This window comes from Perca fluviatilis, chromosome 10 (assembly GCF_010015445.1).
Source record: "Perca fluviatilis chromosome 10, GENO_Pfluv_1.0, whole genome shotgun sequence".
Taxonomy (NCBI): Eukaryota; Metazoa; Chordata; class Actinopteri; order Perciformes; family Percidae; genus Perca; species Perca fluviatilis.
Genome location: NC_053121.1, coordinates 17,097,953 through 17,116,739, shown reverse-complemented (window position 1 = coordinate 17,116,739; position 18,787 = coordinate 17,097,953). Strand labels below are relative to the sequence as shown.

The 18,787-nt window shown below is 42.8% G+C and overlaps 1 protein-coding gene across 1 annotated transcript; it reads left to right on the top strand.

Moving 5' to 3' along the window:
* Positions 1-3,158: 3,158 nt before the first annotated feature.
* kctd12b (potassium channel tetramerisation domain containing 12b) lies at positions 3,159-18,208 on the top strand. The gene is made up of 2 exons (XM_039813409.1): positions 3,159-4,744; positions 17,135-18,208. The coding sequence occupies exons 1-2, from the start codon at positions 3,901-3,903 to the stop codon at positions 17,677-17,679; spliced, it is 1,389 nt and encodes a 462-aa protein (XP_039669343.1). The 5' UTR covers positions 3,159-3,900; the 3' UTR covers positions 17,680-18,208.
* The last annotated feature ends 579 nt before the right edge of the window (positions 18,209-18,787 follow it).

Genomic DNA, 18,787 nt, shown 5'->3' with positions numbered 1-18,787 from the left:
TGTCAAAATGTGCGCTGTGAAAAAAGCCTATTATACACACATCACATGCGGAGGTATTTTTGAAAAAACAGCATTGATGAAAAGAGTAACCCCTGCATACTGACTCCAAACCACACATTTATTAACATAGACAATATTTTGAGCCCTGACTAAGATGTGATGGCGATCGCAACGTTTGTCCATTTAAATGAATGTGTGGTTTTGTGATGTGATCAGTTTCAGTAACGTATTAAGGCTACTTCAAATTCAAACAGCTGACTCCAGAATTGGTATTCCGAGAAGGGAAAGATCAGTAAGAGAGATGGTAATGAATGTGGAACCACATTTGTCAAAGTTGTGTATATTTTATAGGGATGATCTGATTGGTTTGGGAGTGACCTTAGAGAAGAAGGAAACAAACAATGATTGATTCAATGATTTGGGTGTAACCATAGAAAGAGAGCACTGACTAAGTCAGAAAGTAAGTGGAGTAAAGTGATTTGATTACAAAGTGTGTACCAATTTAATGTGTTGCTCACGTCAACTCGGTCTCATTAAATTAACTACTGCATCTTTTTCCTCTACACTGAGACTCACGGGGGATTTGACTTAACGCACTAAAACCGCATGTGTTGCTGAGATGTGTTGTGTCTTGTTTTGCTTCCATGTCACCCGTCTTGAAAGATGTATGATGCCTCATACTGAGGGAAATGAGCCTGTGCAGATGGGTTCACATGGGCACTGCGAACCCCTGATAGATGCAACAGCCTGTTCATTTTTTTGTTGATCCCACAGAATATCTCATAAATCACTTACTGGTGCAGCTGTCAGCAGAAACCGCTGAGAACTCGGATATCAACATGCAGACATAACCATAAAATTCCTCCCTAAGTAACTCTTCTTTCTCACTGCATCATCCAAGAATTCGATACGAGTGTGTTGAGTTGTTTATCTGAATACACGTGTTTAAGCAACTGCAGTGGCAGTAAATACATTTATATTATACTGTACATATATTATACATAATACATCTTTTCTGAGCGTGCTGAACCACTGTCTCTCTCCCAAGGCTTTTCTTCGCCTATTTTGAATCCGCAGAGCATCAAACACATACACATACACACCTAACCGCCCCTGAAGGCCATCACCGTGATGAGAATTGACAGACATACGGAGATAATCCAGCCATTGCAGAAGGTCAGACTCATTTATTTGATGTAGTCATTTTGTCCATTTTTCTGAGGATCAATGAGCTATTGTCTGGATGTGATTAGAATGATGAAACTGCCAGTAAAAACATCCATGGTCACATGCTGATGTGCAGGGAGTCAGCAAGTGAAAAGATTCAGTACACACATATTTCAGTAACTTAATCACTTTCAGTCAGTGGCACGGGTTAATAGTTGACAATAATCCCAAATATTTAGATATGGTTTTGCATCAGAGCGTATTATTTGGGATGTTTTGTTTTGGACTGCATAGGATTCTGGTGTGTACGACATATTGCTCTTGTGAAGGGGCGAGCAAATGGAGCTGGGGACTGTGTCATTAACTCATCTCAGTGGCAGACAGTACTGCCATAGCCTAATTATCTCCAGACCCTTCGGTAGCTCACGAGCCAGATTGTCGACAAAAAGGCTGTAAGTGCTGCAAGCCAGCTGGAGACTGCGGGGCCTTGAGGGAAATCAGTGCCAGAATGCTTGGAGACGGGCAAAACTGGCCTCCAGATCAGTCCGAGAAGGGACGGTGTGGTGGACTAACACATGACAAGAGTGCTCCGCTTCCGATTGGTGCATTTACACTTTTGACTATAGGATTTCAGGATATGTGTCATCTGATGTATACCTCAATCTGAAAAATGATTTCCAAAAGTCAGTAAGTAAACCTTGAGTTTGGATTGTTTTGATAAAACTGCTATTTCAACGGTCAAGAATGAACTTTCATGCTTAACGTTTAAATCTGAAAAGTGCCATGAATGGCATCGTACCAGCTACTGAGTTTGCATGTCAACAGGTCCATCTCCATAACAACTGAGTCAAAATGAGCCACTCATGAAGACTTTGTGATATACGGATGAAATCTAAGGAAAATCCTAGTAAGTGGACCTTGAGTTGGAATTGTTTTTTGTTTTTTTGTTCTTTCTGCAGCTTCACCAATTACAGGTCAATTCTCCTACTTGTTGAAGTTGTTCTCAATGGTGCCATAAAAAGTATTGATAAACAGATGAAAAACAATATTAGGGTTACCTTAGCTCCTTTTACCTCCTTGAGAAATCCAAAAAGTCTGATAGGCAAATAGTTTATTTCAAAAATTACAGTTGTACGTCACTGAAGATCCATTCTTAGTGTATGTGAACTGGAGGTTTTACGTTTCCACATCACACTTGTCCAAGTTCAATATTGGACCACGGTTGGCTTCCAAACCCATTGTGATGTCACAAATCATGCTTAATACACGTCTTAAACTCAGATTTAAACGTGGGCGCAGAGAAACTGCGAACAGCCTTCTAGCCAAACTGCACATGCCTCGTTCTGCACAGATATCTGATCAGATCAATAGTTAATGAATGTTCTGAAGAAAGAAACAGAGAAAACATTTGCTCTTGAATATTCACTAGATGTCGCTGTTATCCCATCCTTCTGAGAGACACTGACTGCACTGATTACTGAGTGTTGCCACAAATAAATGCATCAAAATTAAATGCATACCCATTTCCAAGTCAGTGGCTGGGTTTTAATGAGACTCCAGCAAAATAAGAATTGGGCAGTATCATTATTTTGTTCTTATATTTAACTGTTTATAAAGTCCAGGAAACAGGTGAGAGCATTGACAAGACATGCATGAATGGATGTTGGGTACAATGTATCTTCCAATTCATGGTTTAGGCTTATTTATGGACTGTATGAATAAATACATTATAGGGGAAAATCCCCAAATGAGGCTCCTTTAAATGGATACTGTGGCCTCACGTATTTATTTGGGGCAACTATTTCAATTAGCCTCAACTTTCAGGATAATTGTCAAGACTTTATTACCCATGCACGCTTTAGGCAGATACAGTAACGGACCTGCCCATTTACACTGCTCTCGGAGGACAGGACATTTTGACCTGGATCACAGCAGAGGCGCGTCACCGCGGGTGGGCGTGGCTAACCGGGGGAATAAAGCTGTATCCTCCGTTACGTTGCGGCAGAGTTACCGTCTGACACGAAAGAGGAGCAGAGGCACCGAACAGCTGAGCACCTCGCGGACATTTGAACCGCAAGTAATGGAAACCACAGAGGTCATTTTATGCACCTTCATCGGCACTCACTACTTCGGCACCATCCTCTTCTACTTGTGGCTTTTGGTCTGCGGGACACCCACAGAACTCACCAACTATGGATTACTTGATTAAAATTGGGCCACCTGATCCTGTTTGCGCCGTGACAACCGACTAGAATTAGAGCAAGAGAAGTCGTTATGGATAGTTGTGCTAATGGTGCATTCCCTGCTCAGAGAACTGGTGTCAAAAGCAGAATTTCAATCTCACGATATCGCATCTATTTGCGCGTAAAGGACGCGGACATAACGGCTTCTTTCAACGCTGCCTGAAATACTCTGCGCTATGTTTTAGTTATTATGGGAGAACGCAGTAGTTAGAATAGAGGGTGTGTTTTGCGAGACTGGTTTGTTTCTGCTGGCTTTAATGTGGTAGTGGCGACCAGCTTTTAGTGCGCGCATACCAATTGTGCGCTGCAGATCAGCCGCTCCGTTACCACAGGCGATCCACCGCAATCTTTGACAGACAACAGGCCTCACCAACCACTGCAAAAGGTTTCACTGAAAATCCGTTTTCAACTCCTCTCATTTGAACTTCCACTACAACCGAGAGAATTTTTAAAGCTGCACCCAATTGCACCTGTGAGGCAGGAGCAAGCCATGGCTTTACCAGATAGTGGCATGTCTGGGGAGGAGGTACCCTTCCCAGAGATTGTAGAGCTCAATGTGGGCGGCCAGGTGTACATAACCCGATATTCTACCCTCACAAGTGTGCCAGAATCCCTGCTATGGGAGATGTTCAGTCGAAAGTCAGCCAAAGGACTGGCCAGGGACACCAAGGGTCGCTTCTTTGTGGACCGTGATGGTTTCCTGTTCCGTTACATCCTGGACTACATGCGAGACCAGCAGCTGGTTCTACCAGACCACTTCCCTGAGCGCGGGCGTCTGCAGAGAGAGGCTGAGTTCTTCAACCTGCCGGAGCTTGTCAAGCTGCTGGTGCCAAAAATCAGCAAGCAGAACTCGCTTGGCGACGAGGGATGTCAGAGCGACCCGGAGGACTCCTCACCTGGGATTGACATGGCCCCTAACCTCAGCTCCCTGGGTGCTGTCGCCGCTGCCTGTGCCAGCCTGGTGCCCGGTACCATGGATGGCAAACGGTCTGGGTTCATCACTATTGGCTACCGAGGCTCGTACACCCTGGGCCGTGACAGCCACACCGATGCCAAATTCCGCCGGGTGGCACGGATCATGGTGTGTGGGAAGACCTCTCTGGCCAAAGAGGTGTTTGGGGAGACGCTGAACGAGAGTCGTGACCCCGACCGCCCCCCTGAGCGCTACACGTCCCGCTACTATCTTAAGTTCACCTTTCTGGAGCAGGCTTTTGACAAGCTGGCCGATGCAGGCTTCCACATGGTGGCCTGTAATTCCACAGGAACCTGCGCCTTTGCCCATGAGCAGACGGACGACAAGATCTGGACCAGCTACACTGAATATGTGTTCTACCGTGAGTGAGACTATCGGCTTTGTTCCCCTGGTCCCCCATCCTGTCTCCAAGTGCCCCCCCCCCCCACACACACACCCCTCCAGCTTCCAGCCATCCTGTCCTTCTCTCTCTCTGATGGCTCCTGCACCAGTAGATGTACGTAGATGTTGTGCCCCTCCATCTCTCTCAGCAGCCTCCAGCTTTTATCCTGTGAACTGTTACACAGCTGCTGCTCCGACTCTTCATACCTTCTCTCAACCCCAGATCCATTCCCCTCATCCTCAGGTCCAGCTTTTGCCTTCGCTTAAACCGCCACTCCATCTAGTTGTAGTCCCCGGTCCTCAACCACAGCAACCCCACAGCCTGTCCTGCAGAGACTGATACCTTCTATATGCTATTTCCCTTTTGTACTCTATGTATTGCATCTGCCTTGGTAAAGCACAATATTGTATCCAAGAGCTCATTTTGTTAAATAAGCGCCCTGGTGTGTCTATATGACTATTAAAGCATTCACAAGGGCATAGGGGAAAGGGCTTTGAAGAGTGGCCGTGATGTACAGTGCTAGACTTTGCCTGCTTACTCAAGCAGATCGGACTCTCTCCTGCTCCTCTGAACTAAATTACCAAATAATTGGACATCTTATCAGCCTTGAGGGACGTGAGCAGCCCAAGCACAAGAAAGAAATGCAACACAAAAATCTAATTTCCTTTTTAGTTTTTTTCTTAAATGTGTCGAGTACCATGTGGTTGGGAAGGTGCCATACACTAGTTTATCTGTTCAGTTGTTGTTATGAATGAATGAGACTTGGACAGTGTGGGGGTGGAGGGGGGGAGCATTGAGCTTTTTATTTTGAAAGGGAGCAGTAGGTGTGTAGAGTTTCCTTTTCAAAATGACGCTTATTGTGTGGCAAATGAACAAGCAGCAGGTTTTGATAAACGATGAAAGCCCAAATATCAAGAGATCTCATAGACAAAAAAAAAAAAAAAAAGGTTGCCAGATGAGGTGTGTGTATTGATTGTGCAATGGAGCTTTGAGTGTTTTAATCACCCACGCAGGGAGGGCAGAGAAGATGAAGGTGTTACTCACTGCTCTATTTTTGTGCTTCTTTGACATTTCTTTGCACAATTACATATTTAAGAGCATTATTAAAGTGAATCGCTTCTTGGGACAGGCTTACATGATTACATGTTGTTTCCCAAAAAAAGAAAACAGCAGTCACCTTAGCGGATCACGTTTTGAGTGTTCTGTAAACCGTAATGTTATTCTTAATACTCAGTTAGGTATTAGTTTAAGCTGTTGCATATTTGATGATAGCTCTCACTTACTGAAAGTGAATACTGACAAGAAAGGGTAGGATTACGTGTAAAGCCAGCCACAGCCCAATGTTTTCTCACTACTGTAGCAAAGGCATGTTTATATAGCCAGCGGGTATAACTTCAGTTATAAAGAAGTGAGTTAAGAAAGACAGTCATTCACAGATACAGCCTCAGGACACGTCTGCACATCATATACAGTACCTCAGACTAAAACACAAACGGAAGGCACTTAAGACTAAGCCGATGACATAAAAATGCAGACAACGTTAGGAAAATGTCCCAAATGTAGATGCTGTGACAAGATTATGAATAAGAGGTTGAATATAAAGTTTTTGTTGAGAAACAGCCATCGAGGCAGTGTAGTGCAGGATTCCTCCTGAGCTAGATGGTGTGAGGTTGTAGTTTTGGCAGAATGTCTGACAGTGACAATAAATGTATTCTGAGATGTCTAGAAACCGCAGTGTTGTGTTTCAGTGTGATGAAGTGCTGTTGACATCCGAGTCATTATATTAGACCTGCTGCAGTGTGTTGCTGCAGGTGTAGACAACACTGAAATTAAAGTGTTCAGCAAAAAGCGAAATTTATTTGTCAAATAAAAGATGTTTTCTTTCTATTCGGGTTGTATTTTCCATTCGTGACAAAATGTTTTCTCAGTATTGAATGACATTCAGAACAAACCATGAGGAAAGTGGTGCATGCCCTTATATTACTGCAGTTACATTTTCAGTGACAATACCACTCAGTCACAAGTAAACCAAGTCAAATTTTCATCTCACCATTTCCCATAAAAGGGAATGTCCTTGGACATGAACTCTACTTAAATTAAATGTTGACAACTCTAGCCTCAGGCACTATCTCCCCCATCCTCCCATCTGCTTTTCCGCTTTTTCTCCACATTTTTTTCTCTTTTCTTTTCAGCTCCGTTTTTGAGTTGACCAGAAAAGGGAGCCAGGATAAAAATGAGGACATGCATAACAGCCTCTTTTAAAGCAGCTTACAAAACCCTTATTTTGTTAACAATAATTTACCTAATTAATACTTACAGTAAAAATCTAGAAGCAGATCAGGCCTTATATACCAGGCTGTGAAATACTGTAGCTGTATAGGCTTCACAAGATGAGAGATGGTTTTTGTCTTCTGTCAAAAAAACTGCATTTTTATCGAGCAAACCCACACACAGAAAAGTGGTCATAATTTACACTTGAACAACAACCAGGGTTATGTTTATGTAGGTGAGGCAGTTTTATGTTGTTTTTTTTTACCAAGAGATGATCACAATATAATAACAATTACCGTAGTATGAGACCTCCATACCTGATCTCATTCTGCCCTAGATAAAAGCATGCCTGATGAGCTTCACAGAAACTGTTGAAAAATGTATGTGGCTGCCATCTTGTAGAACAGATGATTTTTTTTTTTTTTTGTTGTTGCTGTCTGGAATGCATGATGAATCCTCAGAGACAATACAACAAACACAGTCACACATGTATTCCTCAGTCACTGTCCTCCAGCACTCCCATGCAACTCGGGAGCGCCAAGGTCAGTCATTAGCACAAGCATGGAGAGATGCGCCTTATGTGTGAAATTCCTCCACAAGTCGCCTTGAGACTCAACATTCAACAGTAGATGTGTTGACACTCCGGCATTGAACAGCAGCAACAGTGAGGTCCACAGGCTGTGATGAAATGCTGCTTGGGTTTTTTCTTTTACTTTTTTTCTTTACTTTTTTTTATAACTCTGTTGTGTAACTTGTGGCTGAAAAGTGTAGCACGCCTGTCTCGTGTGCCAAACAAGAAGCAGGTTTTATTTGTGTCACCATAGTGGTATACCTATTCTATCCAGAGTGTTACAATAAAGATTTTTTTTTTACAGCTAGGTGAGAAAGAGGGGGAAGACATGCAGGAAATCGTCACAGGTCGGATCCGCACCCTGGACCTCTGCCTTGAGGCATAAGCCTCTAGGTATTTGTGCGCCTGCTCTACCCACTGAGCCAACCCAGCCACCAATAGAGATATTTTACCATGAAAATCTGCTTCTCTGCCTTTTGGAAAAAAAAAAGGAGGTTGCAGCATTTGCTCACCACACAGCACACAATCAACTGAATTAAATCCTTTATTGTGTTTTATTTACATTCTTGTTTACCTATACCACAAGGTTTGAAGTCAATACAATTTCTCAGTGAGCTTGTGCAATTCATTATTAAACTCTTGTCATAAATGTACAAGGCACAAAACAGAGCTCCCCGAGAGTACAAGACTGCTCTCTCTACCTCGAGGCAGTGATTTGACCCATGTCGTGTTCCCGTGGCGCTATTGTCGCTGTAGGCGGCTCTACGTGGCAACATGCCTTGGCTCGATCTGCTTTCCTAAGAATGATCCCCTTGTCTCGTAGCCAGCTGGGTCATCGCTTCCCCTATTTGGGAAAAGAAAGGAAGAGAGCAGAGAGGAACAGGAACGGATGTACGTCAAAGGAATAAAAAGGATCGGAAAATGGGGCAATGAAGCAGAGACAGGAAGACGGATAACCTGGTGGAAGCTATGAGAGTGGGAGAGTATTTAACTTGGATTTGGTGTTCCCATCTTATCTCTCTTCCTGAGCAGCATGAAATGTCCTGTTATTCAGAGAGGTGCTGGACCATCCCGACAGACAAAGCCCTCAGTGGGCCGTACTGTAATGTGTTCCCCTGTGTCCTGTCTGCTCCGTCAACAGTCACAGAGAGATTCAGTTACACTGACAGATACAGTATAGATCCACAGGATTACAGTATGGTTGGGATTAATATTGATTCCTAGTATGATTTGATCAAAAGAAAGGGGGAAAATTGATATTTTCAAACTGAAAAACAATGATTTTTCTTCCTTCTATTTATGTCAATCATGAGCTGTGCCTTTTAATTGATAGACATACTGCATGAGTTAGAGTGACAACACAGAGCACCAGTACCGCCTTTTCTCAACATCTCAGACTGAGTATACTATCAGATGTTGTCTGCATGCTGCTGTTTCCGTTCATTCAGAGTGTTCAGCTGCAACTATCTGTGGCTTGGCCTCGATGCCTTGTCTACTTTCAGATCTACAGTATATGCCAGTATGTTTTGGCTCTGTTATCTTTTTGTCCGGTTGTTTGTGCTTACGTGGATGTTTGGCGGACAGGCTGGATGAGTGTTTGGGAATCTGTGTTGGGTGGGTTGGCGCTGGGTTGGTATGGGGGCCATGCCTAGGCAATGAACTAGGTGCACTCCCTGTCTCACAAAATGCTGAGCAGGCAGTTGGCCTCTGTAAACACAGACACACACATGCACAGAGGGAGGGAAGTTGCTAGGTGAGATGTGCAACAACCCTCCCGCGTGAGGCTAATGACTCGGAGCTCTACAGTTTTAGATCTAATTGGCTGCCTTCTTTTCACTCTTCTTTGTGATCAGTTAAGAAGGCATTAGCAGGCAAACAAGCCATTTGCCTCCCTCGTACTCTCTTGACAGCAATAAACAGTAGAAGTCCACGTTAGCATAGCAAAGCCTCGTTGCTGCTAATTACCTGGGAGTACCGTCGGCCAATAGGAGCATGTAATAGGGACCCGGAGAGAGCATGCAGCAGCCTGAGGCCTACCACTGCTTTCTCCATCAAAATGTGACTTGTGTGTGTGTGTATAAACGTTATCCAAGAGCTTTGCATGCTTTTTATTAATTTGCTCATTGCACATGTAAACGACATGAGCCCGAAACCTGCTGTGTTTGTCTTTAACGACAACGCGGTTTGCCCACGCTGCCATGTAAGCCCACATGCTTACAGCGTACAGTAGCGCTGGCTCGGGGCATTTTTTTATCTCATTTTGTGTTGGGTTATTTATAGTGAACCAGGCATGGAGTCAGATGTGTACCGTCACTGCAGTCCTCTATCCTCCAGCATGGGTACACATGCTCCGTTGCTGTCCCTCCTCCTCCTCCTCTTCACACGTCTCCTGCAGAGAGAAGCTATCACAAAACATATTGGCCCACGAACTCCATTGTGCAAGGTCAGGGGGTAGCTATACCCAAGGGGGGAGACAGAGAGGGGAGTTAACAAGGGACTCGTTCTAGCAGTTTAGGTCACTAGTGACGTACTGTAGGCCAACTGTATCTCTATAACTGTAACTCTGTCTCTCTCTATATGTTGTCTCCTTATTATTCTCCTTGACTTCACAAACTTTTCTTTTCTTTTTAAAGCTCAAAGACTCATAAATAATAACAGACAGACATGACAGAGGAAAGCATGAGGGATGGAAATACAAAGTAACAGTAGGATGGGAACGAGGGAGCATGAGTTAAAGAGAGTGAGTCAGAGTGTAGAAGCAAGTTGGAGGATTTAAAAGAAAAGCAACAAAAAGTCGAAGTCAAGTGGCAAAGTTCCTCATAGACAGTACCTAGAGATTGTAAATATGTGAAGAAGAGCACGAGGAGTGGGGCAGGAGCAGATTGAAAGGAAAGGAGGTAGAGAAAAAAAAGAGAAGAGTGAGGTGGGAGGCAATAAGTCTGATGCAATATAATATTTTTTTATGTTGTGTTACTTTATTCCTAAACAATACAGCAAGCTAACATACAATTTCTTCACCAATAAATTCACATAGTGATCATGAATTTGGTTTTTTTGTCTGGGGGATTGTAAATTATTAATTACTTAATTACTAATAATTCAGGATTTTTACTATTTAATCTTAATATTAAGTTTGTTTTTATGCTGTTGTTTGAAGGGTTGTTATTTGACCCCCTCCCTTTTTAAATTTTTTTATCAGGGAATATGTTGTTTTTATGGTTCATTAAATATTTCCTATGTTTTTGTTTTGGTTCACTACGATGGGTACACGGTATGTTTTTATGGATAACTAAATTGAGCCCTAGAACTTGGTGCTTTTAAGTATTTGTGCCCAGGGACCCATTGTGTCCTAATCTGTTTATAACTGATGCTAAAGTTTCTTTAATGAATGTCTCAAGATGGTAAATGACATTAATCTGATGTTTTAATTGCATGCCATCAATCACCGACAGAGGATGGGGGGGGGGGGTTATACAAAATAATTGATTGAAAAGTTTAGCGTCAACAACACAACAAAGCATTCCACTTCATAATGTTGTAACAGGTACACAGTACATCAATGTGGTGAAAAAATGTGAACGTGTCGTGAGCAGTTACTATGTATCTGCTGATCGAATGTATTTTGCTTTAAGCAGTGAGTTGTAAATGTGTGTGTCAGCGCTGTTGTTGTTAGGACGGGATTCACCTCGGCCATCTGGAGATTTGGGCTCTAATCTGCCCCTCTAATTATCAGTAATCTGGACAGGCAGGTTTGTCCTTGGTGCTGCAGTCCTAGACAGGGATGGACCCTGGCTGAGACTGAAGCAGGTGGCAGGTGGGCTGCAGGGGCTGAGGGGTGCCAGGATGGGCTTTAGGGTGCTTAGGCAGGCTGGTTATGGGCTGTGGTAGCCAGGCAGCAGCTCAGGGTGTTTTAAAGCAGGGGAAATTAAAGAGCAGGCAAATCAGCGGGACACTTGGATCAAACGTTTATTTTTGCAAGTCTGCAAAAATAAAAATCATATAATAGACTTTTCTACACCCAAAAGAATTGAAAAACCTTATCAGCTGGTTAGTTATTGATGACTTGGTTTCTTCCTTCTCTTCCCCCCTTTCTGTCTTCTACCCTCCACTCCATTTTTTTGCTTTTCTTACTTGGCAGCAGCTCCCCGGTCTCCAGCTGTATATACGTCACGCATTTCCTCTACATTATGTAGATTGACAGATTTGTAATTACTCAGAGACTTGTGAGTCCAGTGATTTTTATATGGACGACTGTGCTCATGCTAACACATGTAAAGTTAGTATGCAGAATATATTGTTATCATGTCTGATTACGCCTCTGTATGTATTTGCTCTGATGGCAATCAGAGAGAAAAGACAATGAATGAGAAAACAGTAGGTGGTGAGGCCCACTCTGTCATTAGGCGCCATACTGATGATCACTTCACAAAGCAGATGTTGGATATCTGAGCTGAATACTAGCTCATTAGATTTAAAACATGCTGTAATTGCCAAAACAATGTAGCGTGAGCTCCCTTTAGAACAGCAGGAGAGAGCCATATGTACAACTTCACACTCTGGATAAAAGGCTTCTCTCAGTCTGAGAGACATTACTATGCATTTGTGTAGCTCTGGCTCCTGCATTTCATTGTGGCGTTACCATGGAGATGATGCTGTCCTCTTGTTTGCCACCTGTCAGTGGCCACAGTGAATTTTAAAAAGTAGCCTACCAACAGTCTAAATGACCTGATCATATTCAAGGTAACAGAAGCAGCAGACATCAATCATACATTGCTAGGTATTTGAGTCAAACAAAAATAACACATAAACTACAATGATACTGCAGCTGTTTTCCAAAAGAGGATTAAACTGTTTCTAGATATATTTGTGGAAACAGCGTTTAAAGGTCCCATGGCATGAAAATTTCACTTTATGAGGTTTTTAAAGATTAATATGCGTTCCCCCAGCCTGCCTATGGTCCCCCAGTGGCTAGAAATGGTGATAGGTGTAAACCGAGCCCTGGGTATCCTGCTCTGCCTTTGAGAAAATGAAAGCTCAGATGGGCCAATCTGGAATATTCTCCTTATGAGGTCATAAGGAGCAAGGTTACCTCCCCTTTCTCTGCTTTGCCCGCCCAGAGAATTTAGCCCACCCATGAGAGAGAGACATCATGGCTTTCAAACGACCAAAGTGGCAGTTGGTCAATGCCACACCCCCACCCTCCATCTTGCCCCCCCCCTCTCTCTCTCTCCTCCTCAATAGCTACAGACACAGAAATGGCACATACTAAGGAAAGCTCATTGTGGGACTGGCTCTAGTGGCTGTAATTCTGCACCAAGGCTGAATTTCGGGAAAGAGACTTCAGATACAGTATTAGGGGACCACTAAGGCCTATATAAAAGCATCCAAAGAGCACCATGTCATGGGACCTTTAAGCATAGCAATCCCATATAGCTTTGGTTATTACCTTTAGCAATTTAAGACATCTGTCACTGAAGTCCATTTGAGAAGACCCATCATGCTGTAAAAGAAATACTTAAATATTTTGGGAAATAAACATATTTGCTTTCTTTCTGAGAGTTAGATGAGAAGATTGATACCTCTCTCATGTCTGTATGGTAAATATGAAGCTGAAGCCAACAGCTGACTAACTTAGATTAGCCCAACAACTGGAAACCTTTAAAGGGTTGACCTTTTTTTTACCTTGTATTTTGTATTTTTACAGATTAAAAAAACAATATGATGTGTGAGTTTTAGATGTTATCTTTGAACAGAGCCAGGCTAGCTGTTTCCCTCTATTTTCAGCTAAACTAACTGGCTGATGGTGGTAGCTTCATATTCACTGTACAGACTTGAGCATGGTATCAATCATATTTCCTAAAAAGGTCAAACTATTCCTTAAAATTTGTATTGTAGCTAACACGCCACCGTCACCACGCTAACTAGCTTCCATTTGGAATGTGACAGCTATAATTGCTTAACTTGCTAACGTTAATACTGGTCTCCTCTAGACAATACTTTTTTCACATTATTTCAACTCCTGAGTCACTGACAGCTCCTGGACGCTCAGTGTTATGTTCGACCCTAGCTCGGCATTAGCTGTCGCTCTTTCATGGGTCTAGTTGTGGTGATAGCATGGTGAGTAAGATATAACTCTTAGGGAATGTTTTCAGCACCTAATTCAGCACCTTCTCATGCTTTCATTTAGTCAGGTTGTAAGATTACATAATGTGCTATGATTCAATTAAATAAATATTCAGTTGGGGTGAAAAAAATAACATTACACACTGTAGGGGAGACATTTTGTGACAGAGAGGTGCCAAACCCTGGCAACAGTGACACATTAGAGTTGCTAATAGCGGTAATGATGGCGGCGAAGGGATGTGTCACACTGAACAGATGGGATAGACTGAGAGAGAGAGGCAGTGAGATAGAGGAGAGGATGTGTGAGAAAGTGCTTTGGCTTTTGCATATATCCCTGGAGAAGTGGCCCGGGGAAAAGGGTTGAGTGCTCTCTTTCGCTGTTCTCCTCCATAAGGCTTAGTGGCGGAGGAAAGCATGGAGCCCATCCCCCATTGGATTATTCCTTCAACACTGCTAAGCCCCCATACTCCCACGTCCAGGCGGCCTTCAAACACATGTATTCATTATGAGAGACATTGAATGCACCGAACACACAAACACACACAGTGGTGAATATGTGTCTAACCCCTCCTTCCTCTACATCTTCTTTCTTTCTTTCTTTCTTTCTTTCTCTCTCTCTCTCTCTCTCTCTCTCCATCTTTATCTGTCCTTTCAAATGCCAGTACATGCCTAGAATATAACAACACACACACACACACACATCTGCCTCCATACACGCATGTATGCAAAACAACCACACCTACACATACAGTACTCACACACATGCTTACACATGCATGCACAAACACACAAGACAACACTCACATCCTCTCACACACAGGCTTGTGCACTTTCTGTCAAACGTTCTCACACACACACACACACACACACACACACACACTTGTATTCAGGTATTCAGAAAGCCAAGGCAGTGGGAGAATATTCTGTGACGCCTCCGTTTGACACAAGCAGCTTTTCCTGTTATATAAGGCGGGTTACTGTGACGATGAGCCCTGTGGAAAGAAAGAGTGCAGGGCCTTGTGCGTCTTCATATGTCTGTACACGTGTGTGTGTGTGTGTGTGTGTGTGTGTGTGTGTGTGTGTGTGTTGTGTGTGACATATTGTACCTGTATATCTCTGCATAAGCATGCATGTAAGAGGCTGTGAGAGAGATTATCTCTTCATAGCAGCATGTGACTGCTTCACAATGAGAGTGAGCATATGTGACACTGCATGAGCAGTATGCACGCAGGACTGTCATTACAGTAACTTGTTGTGAGACCATGTCCAAATTCATGTGGATAGATTCAAAAATGTTTATGTATTGAAGTTTTTTCCATCCACAGAGATTTTTCCAATTGTTTTCTGAAAGTTTAGCGCCCACATTGAAATACCACAACAACAAGAAACGGCTTCAGATTTCGTCTGTTCGGCATTTGCAGCCATACAGCTTTGCACTATTTCCTCCAGAGGAAAATGCTGTTTATTGTATACAGAGCAGGAATGAAGACCAGAGGAAGTGAAAATTCTTCAAAATAATAAATCACATGAGAGAGCATGAGAATACTCAAATGTATCCTATGTTACAGTGACATTTTGGATTGACTTTGTTTTCCCAATCCACCCTACAACACAAAAGAAGCAATTTCGAATTGTGGTGTGTTCTCTGTGTTCAAAAACCCAGGATTAGTGCGAAACTGACGGCCAAAAATAGACAAAAGATGCATTTTAAAATGTATCGGCTTTAGTTTTGGACCGGGGCTACATTTGCTGTGACTTCTCAGCCAATCTGAGGCTGTGTACCATCATGTAGACAGTGAAAATCAAAGGAACGAGAAAAGATCGGCTGTTTGTAAAGAGAGAGGGGACAATTGAAAATGGGTGGGTTTTCAAATACTAAGAGGTGCAGAATGTGCTTGTATCACTTTAACTACTCTGAGAAGTCGTACCACAGCAACCTCCCGTGTCCTCACACAGAGATGAGATAAAAAATCAACACACCGTGAAAAATGGCTTGTCACGCTTCAGTTAGGAGGTTTCACGCCATCCGTTCAGTTACAGTATTCCTTCTAGAACAATGTACATACAAGCAAAGGTAAAAGGGAATTCTGAAATTAAATGAAACTGTCCTCCACTCTCCTTATCTCTCATTGCCTTCCCGGTCCTGCTGAGCTCCTTTCGCTGCTAATTTCTATTTCCATAATGCTCCTACACGCTCATGTGCCAGCATGTGTTTACTTTTGTACTCTTGGAGACAAAAACTGTAAAGCTCAAAGCTGAGGTGCTTGTTTCTGTGCCAGCCAGACACTACTGACACACTTTGATAAGGCAAACAAAAAAAGAAATGTGCGAAGCTCCACTGTTAGGGGGGCAGCAGAAACTACGTACTATAGCTTTAAGACCTTAAATCAAACACACCAAACAACTGAGTATGAATATTCTATTTATCGTCTCACTTATCTTTTTTTAAAGGAACGATTTAACATTTGGGGAAATCCTTATTGGCTATCATGCCGAGGGTTAGATGAGAAGATTGATACCCCTGTAATTATGAAGGCATAGCTAGCATCCAGTTAGCTTAGCTGGGAACAGTTTAACCGTGTGCCCAGCACCTCTGTGCAGTGTCTCCACTGGCTGCATGGCAAACTCACAGTGATGTCAACTCTGCAGGAAGTTACTGTGACCGGCTGTTCCATTCTGTTCCATTCTTTGGACGGAGCCAATGCTTGCTGTTTCTCTCTCCTTTCAGTCTTTATGCTAAGCTAAGCTAATCGCACGCTGGCTCTAGCTTAATATTTGCAGTAAAAGTGGTATTGATCTTCCCATTCAAATCCATAGACAGTATATAAACTGGACCAACAGATCCAGATAAGGAGATAACATAAGCACAGGCTAATTATTGCTAACTAACATGCTAGTTAACATTAGTAATTAAACCTAAACAGCTAATGTAAGTCGAAACTGCCTGCGAGCTTCTCCTGTATTATACGGTAATTCCTCTACTATGCGACAGTAAGTCGCTTGGTTATGACACAATCATTTGCCTATTTTTACAAAAACGTCTGCTACGGAGCCATAACGTGAGGTACAAGGTAATGGAGCCTTTTATACATTGTCGTGTTTCTTTAGAAATAAATAATGGACAAATAGAGTCTTTAAACGCTTCAGATGTAAAGTTATTCGCTGTCAAAGTGACATCAAAATGAATGGCAGTGGAATGCTAACGGGAGGTGATCGCTTTGTAGTATCAAAATGGCGCCATAGGAGGTTTGAGTTCTGAAGCGAAGCTTACCCCCTTGTTCAAATTGCATCAAGAAAAAGAATAGTTGTCTCAAAAAACAAACTATTCCTAAGTTATTGTAACTTTGCATTAACTGGAAATTAAAAAAAAAACTTAGATCTGTAACTCTTTCTCCTTGCTGCAGGTGGTTCCAAGTCAACGACCTCTGACCCCCCAGCACTCACTGAAGTGGTGACCTCTTACCCTGAGCCCAGCAGCACTGGCCCAACTGAAAGCCTTCCAGAAACTAGCAGCATCACAACACTGGGCATACAAAACCCGCTGACCCTGGACTGTCTTTCTCCTCTAACACCTCCTCTTCCTCCTCCACCTCCCCTTGCTGCAGACAGCCCCGACCTCCCAAATCTGTCACCTCCAGTCCTGTCACCACCTCTGCCACCATCCAAACCTTTTTCTTCCTCCAGTCCTTCTCCTCCTCCCTCAACACAGCCTCGGGTTAAGAGCCCCCAGCGTCCGACCGCCCTCAACCTAAAGACGCTGCCACGGCCCACCGTTAGGGAGAACGGTGGGCCCCCGCTGGGGTTGGATGAGGAAGAGGAGGAGAAGAAGATGCTGGAGGAGGATCTGAAGAAATGCATTGACGACTTTAAAAAGATCCGCTTGCCAAGAGAGTTTCCAGATCGCAAGAGGCACTGGCAAAGTGACTTGCTTAAGAAGTACAATGCATAGAGCTTTTTACTGCAGCGCCATGGTGAAGAAACTTGTCGAGGATTTTATAACAATGTTGTGAACAGTGGACTCCAGGTTTATATTCACGTTGCTTTGAGTCAGCAAGTTTACTTAAACCTCTTATGTAGTAGCTTTTGCATGTCAACAGAACTGAAATGTTTGATAAAGTGTAGTGCTTAGGCTGAGTTTGTCTAGCAATCACACATCCATGATTAAAACACTGAGATTTGTCTTTTTCCATAACAGAAAACAGCATCCCTGAAGAGATTGTTAGTGACACGTCTTTGTTCCACACAGCTATTTGGAGACATTTTTTTACTCAGTCAAAGGATAACATATGTAATGTCTTTAATTAGAGAGTTCTGCCCTGCTCTCTGTACTGTATTCACTGATAAAGCAAAATGTAAGCTATGTGTGAAGGTTGAGGCATTTAACCTTGCTGATGCAAAATAAAAGAAAGAAGTGAAATCTCTGGTGCCAATCATCTAAAATATCTCACCTCATCAATATTAAACCATACGACTTCAAAGCCTTTCTTCTTCTCTCTGTCTGAGATTCAAAAGCCCTGCAGTTTGGTTCATTTTGTGATTACATTATCTTCAGGCCAGCAATGGAAAGAATTCAGAGAGAGAAAATGTGGTGTACCGGGAAGTGGAGTGGGTAATTACAGACGGCCAGCATGTGGAATAATAATGACAATAATGACTACATGAACCATTTGTTCCTCTATCTGCTCTGCATAAAATGTGCATCCAGCTTCACTAACGAATTACAAGGTGTGTTTGTATGTCTGTATCTCTAGTCCTCATTATGGGATATATGGGATAAGTCACAAAAAAAGGAAGCATTACTTTATCTTTTTAGTCACCTTGTGAACTAATTCTCAACATATTCATGCACCTAAAGCAAAAGTTTAACATTTTGAAAAATCTCTTTTTCTTAGCAAGAGTTAGGTTTGCTTAGGTTTGCTTAGCATAGCATAGTCCTCCAAACCATAAGACAATATTGGTCGTTTAGTCCTACCCTCTAACCAGAGACCGTAACCTTGGCATTTTTTAAAACGTCGATAACGTTGTGGAACGGTCACAGTTTGGTTAGGTTTAGGCAC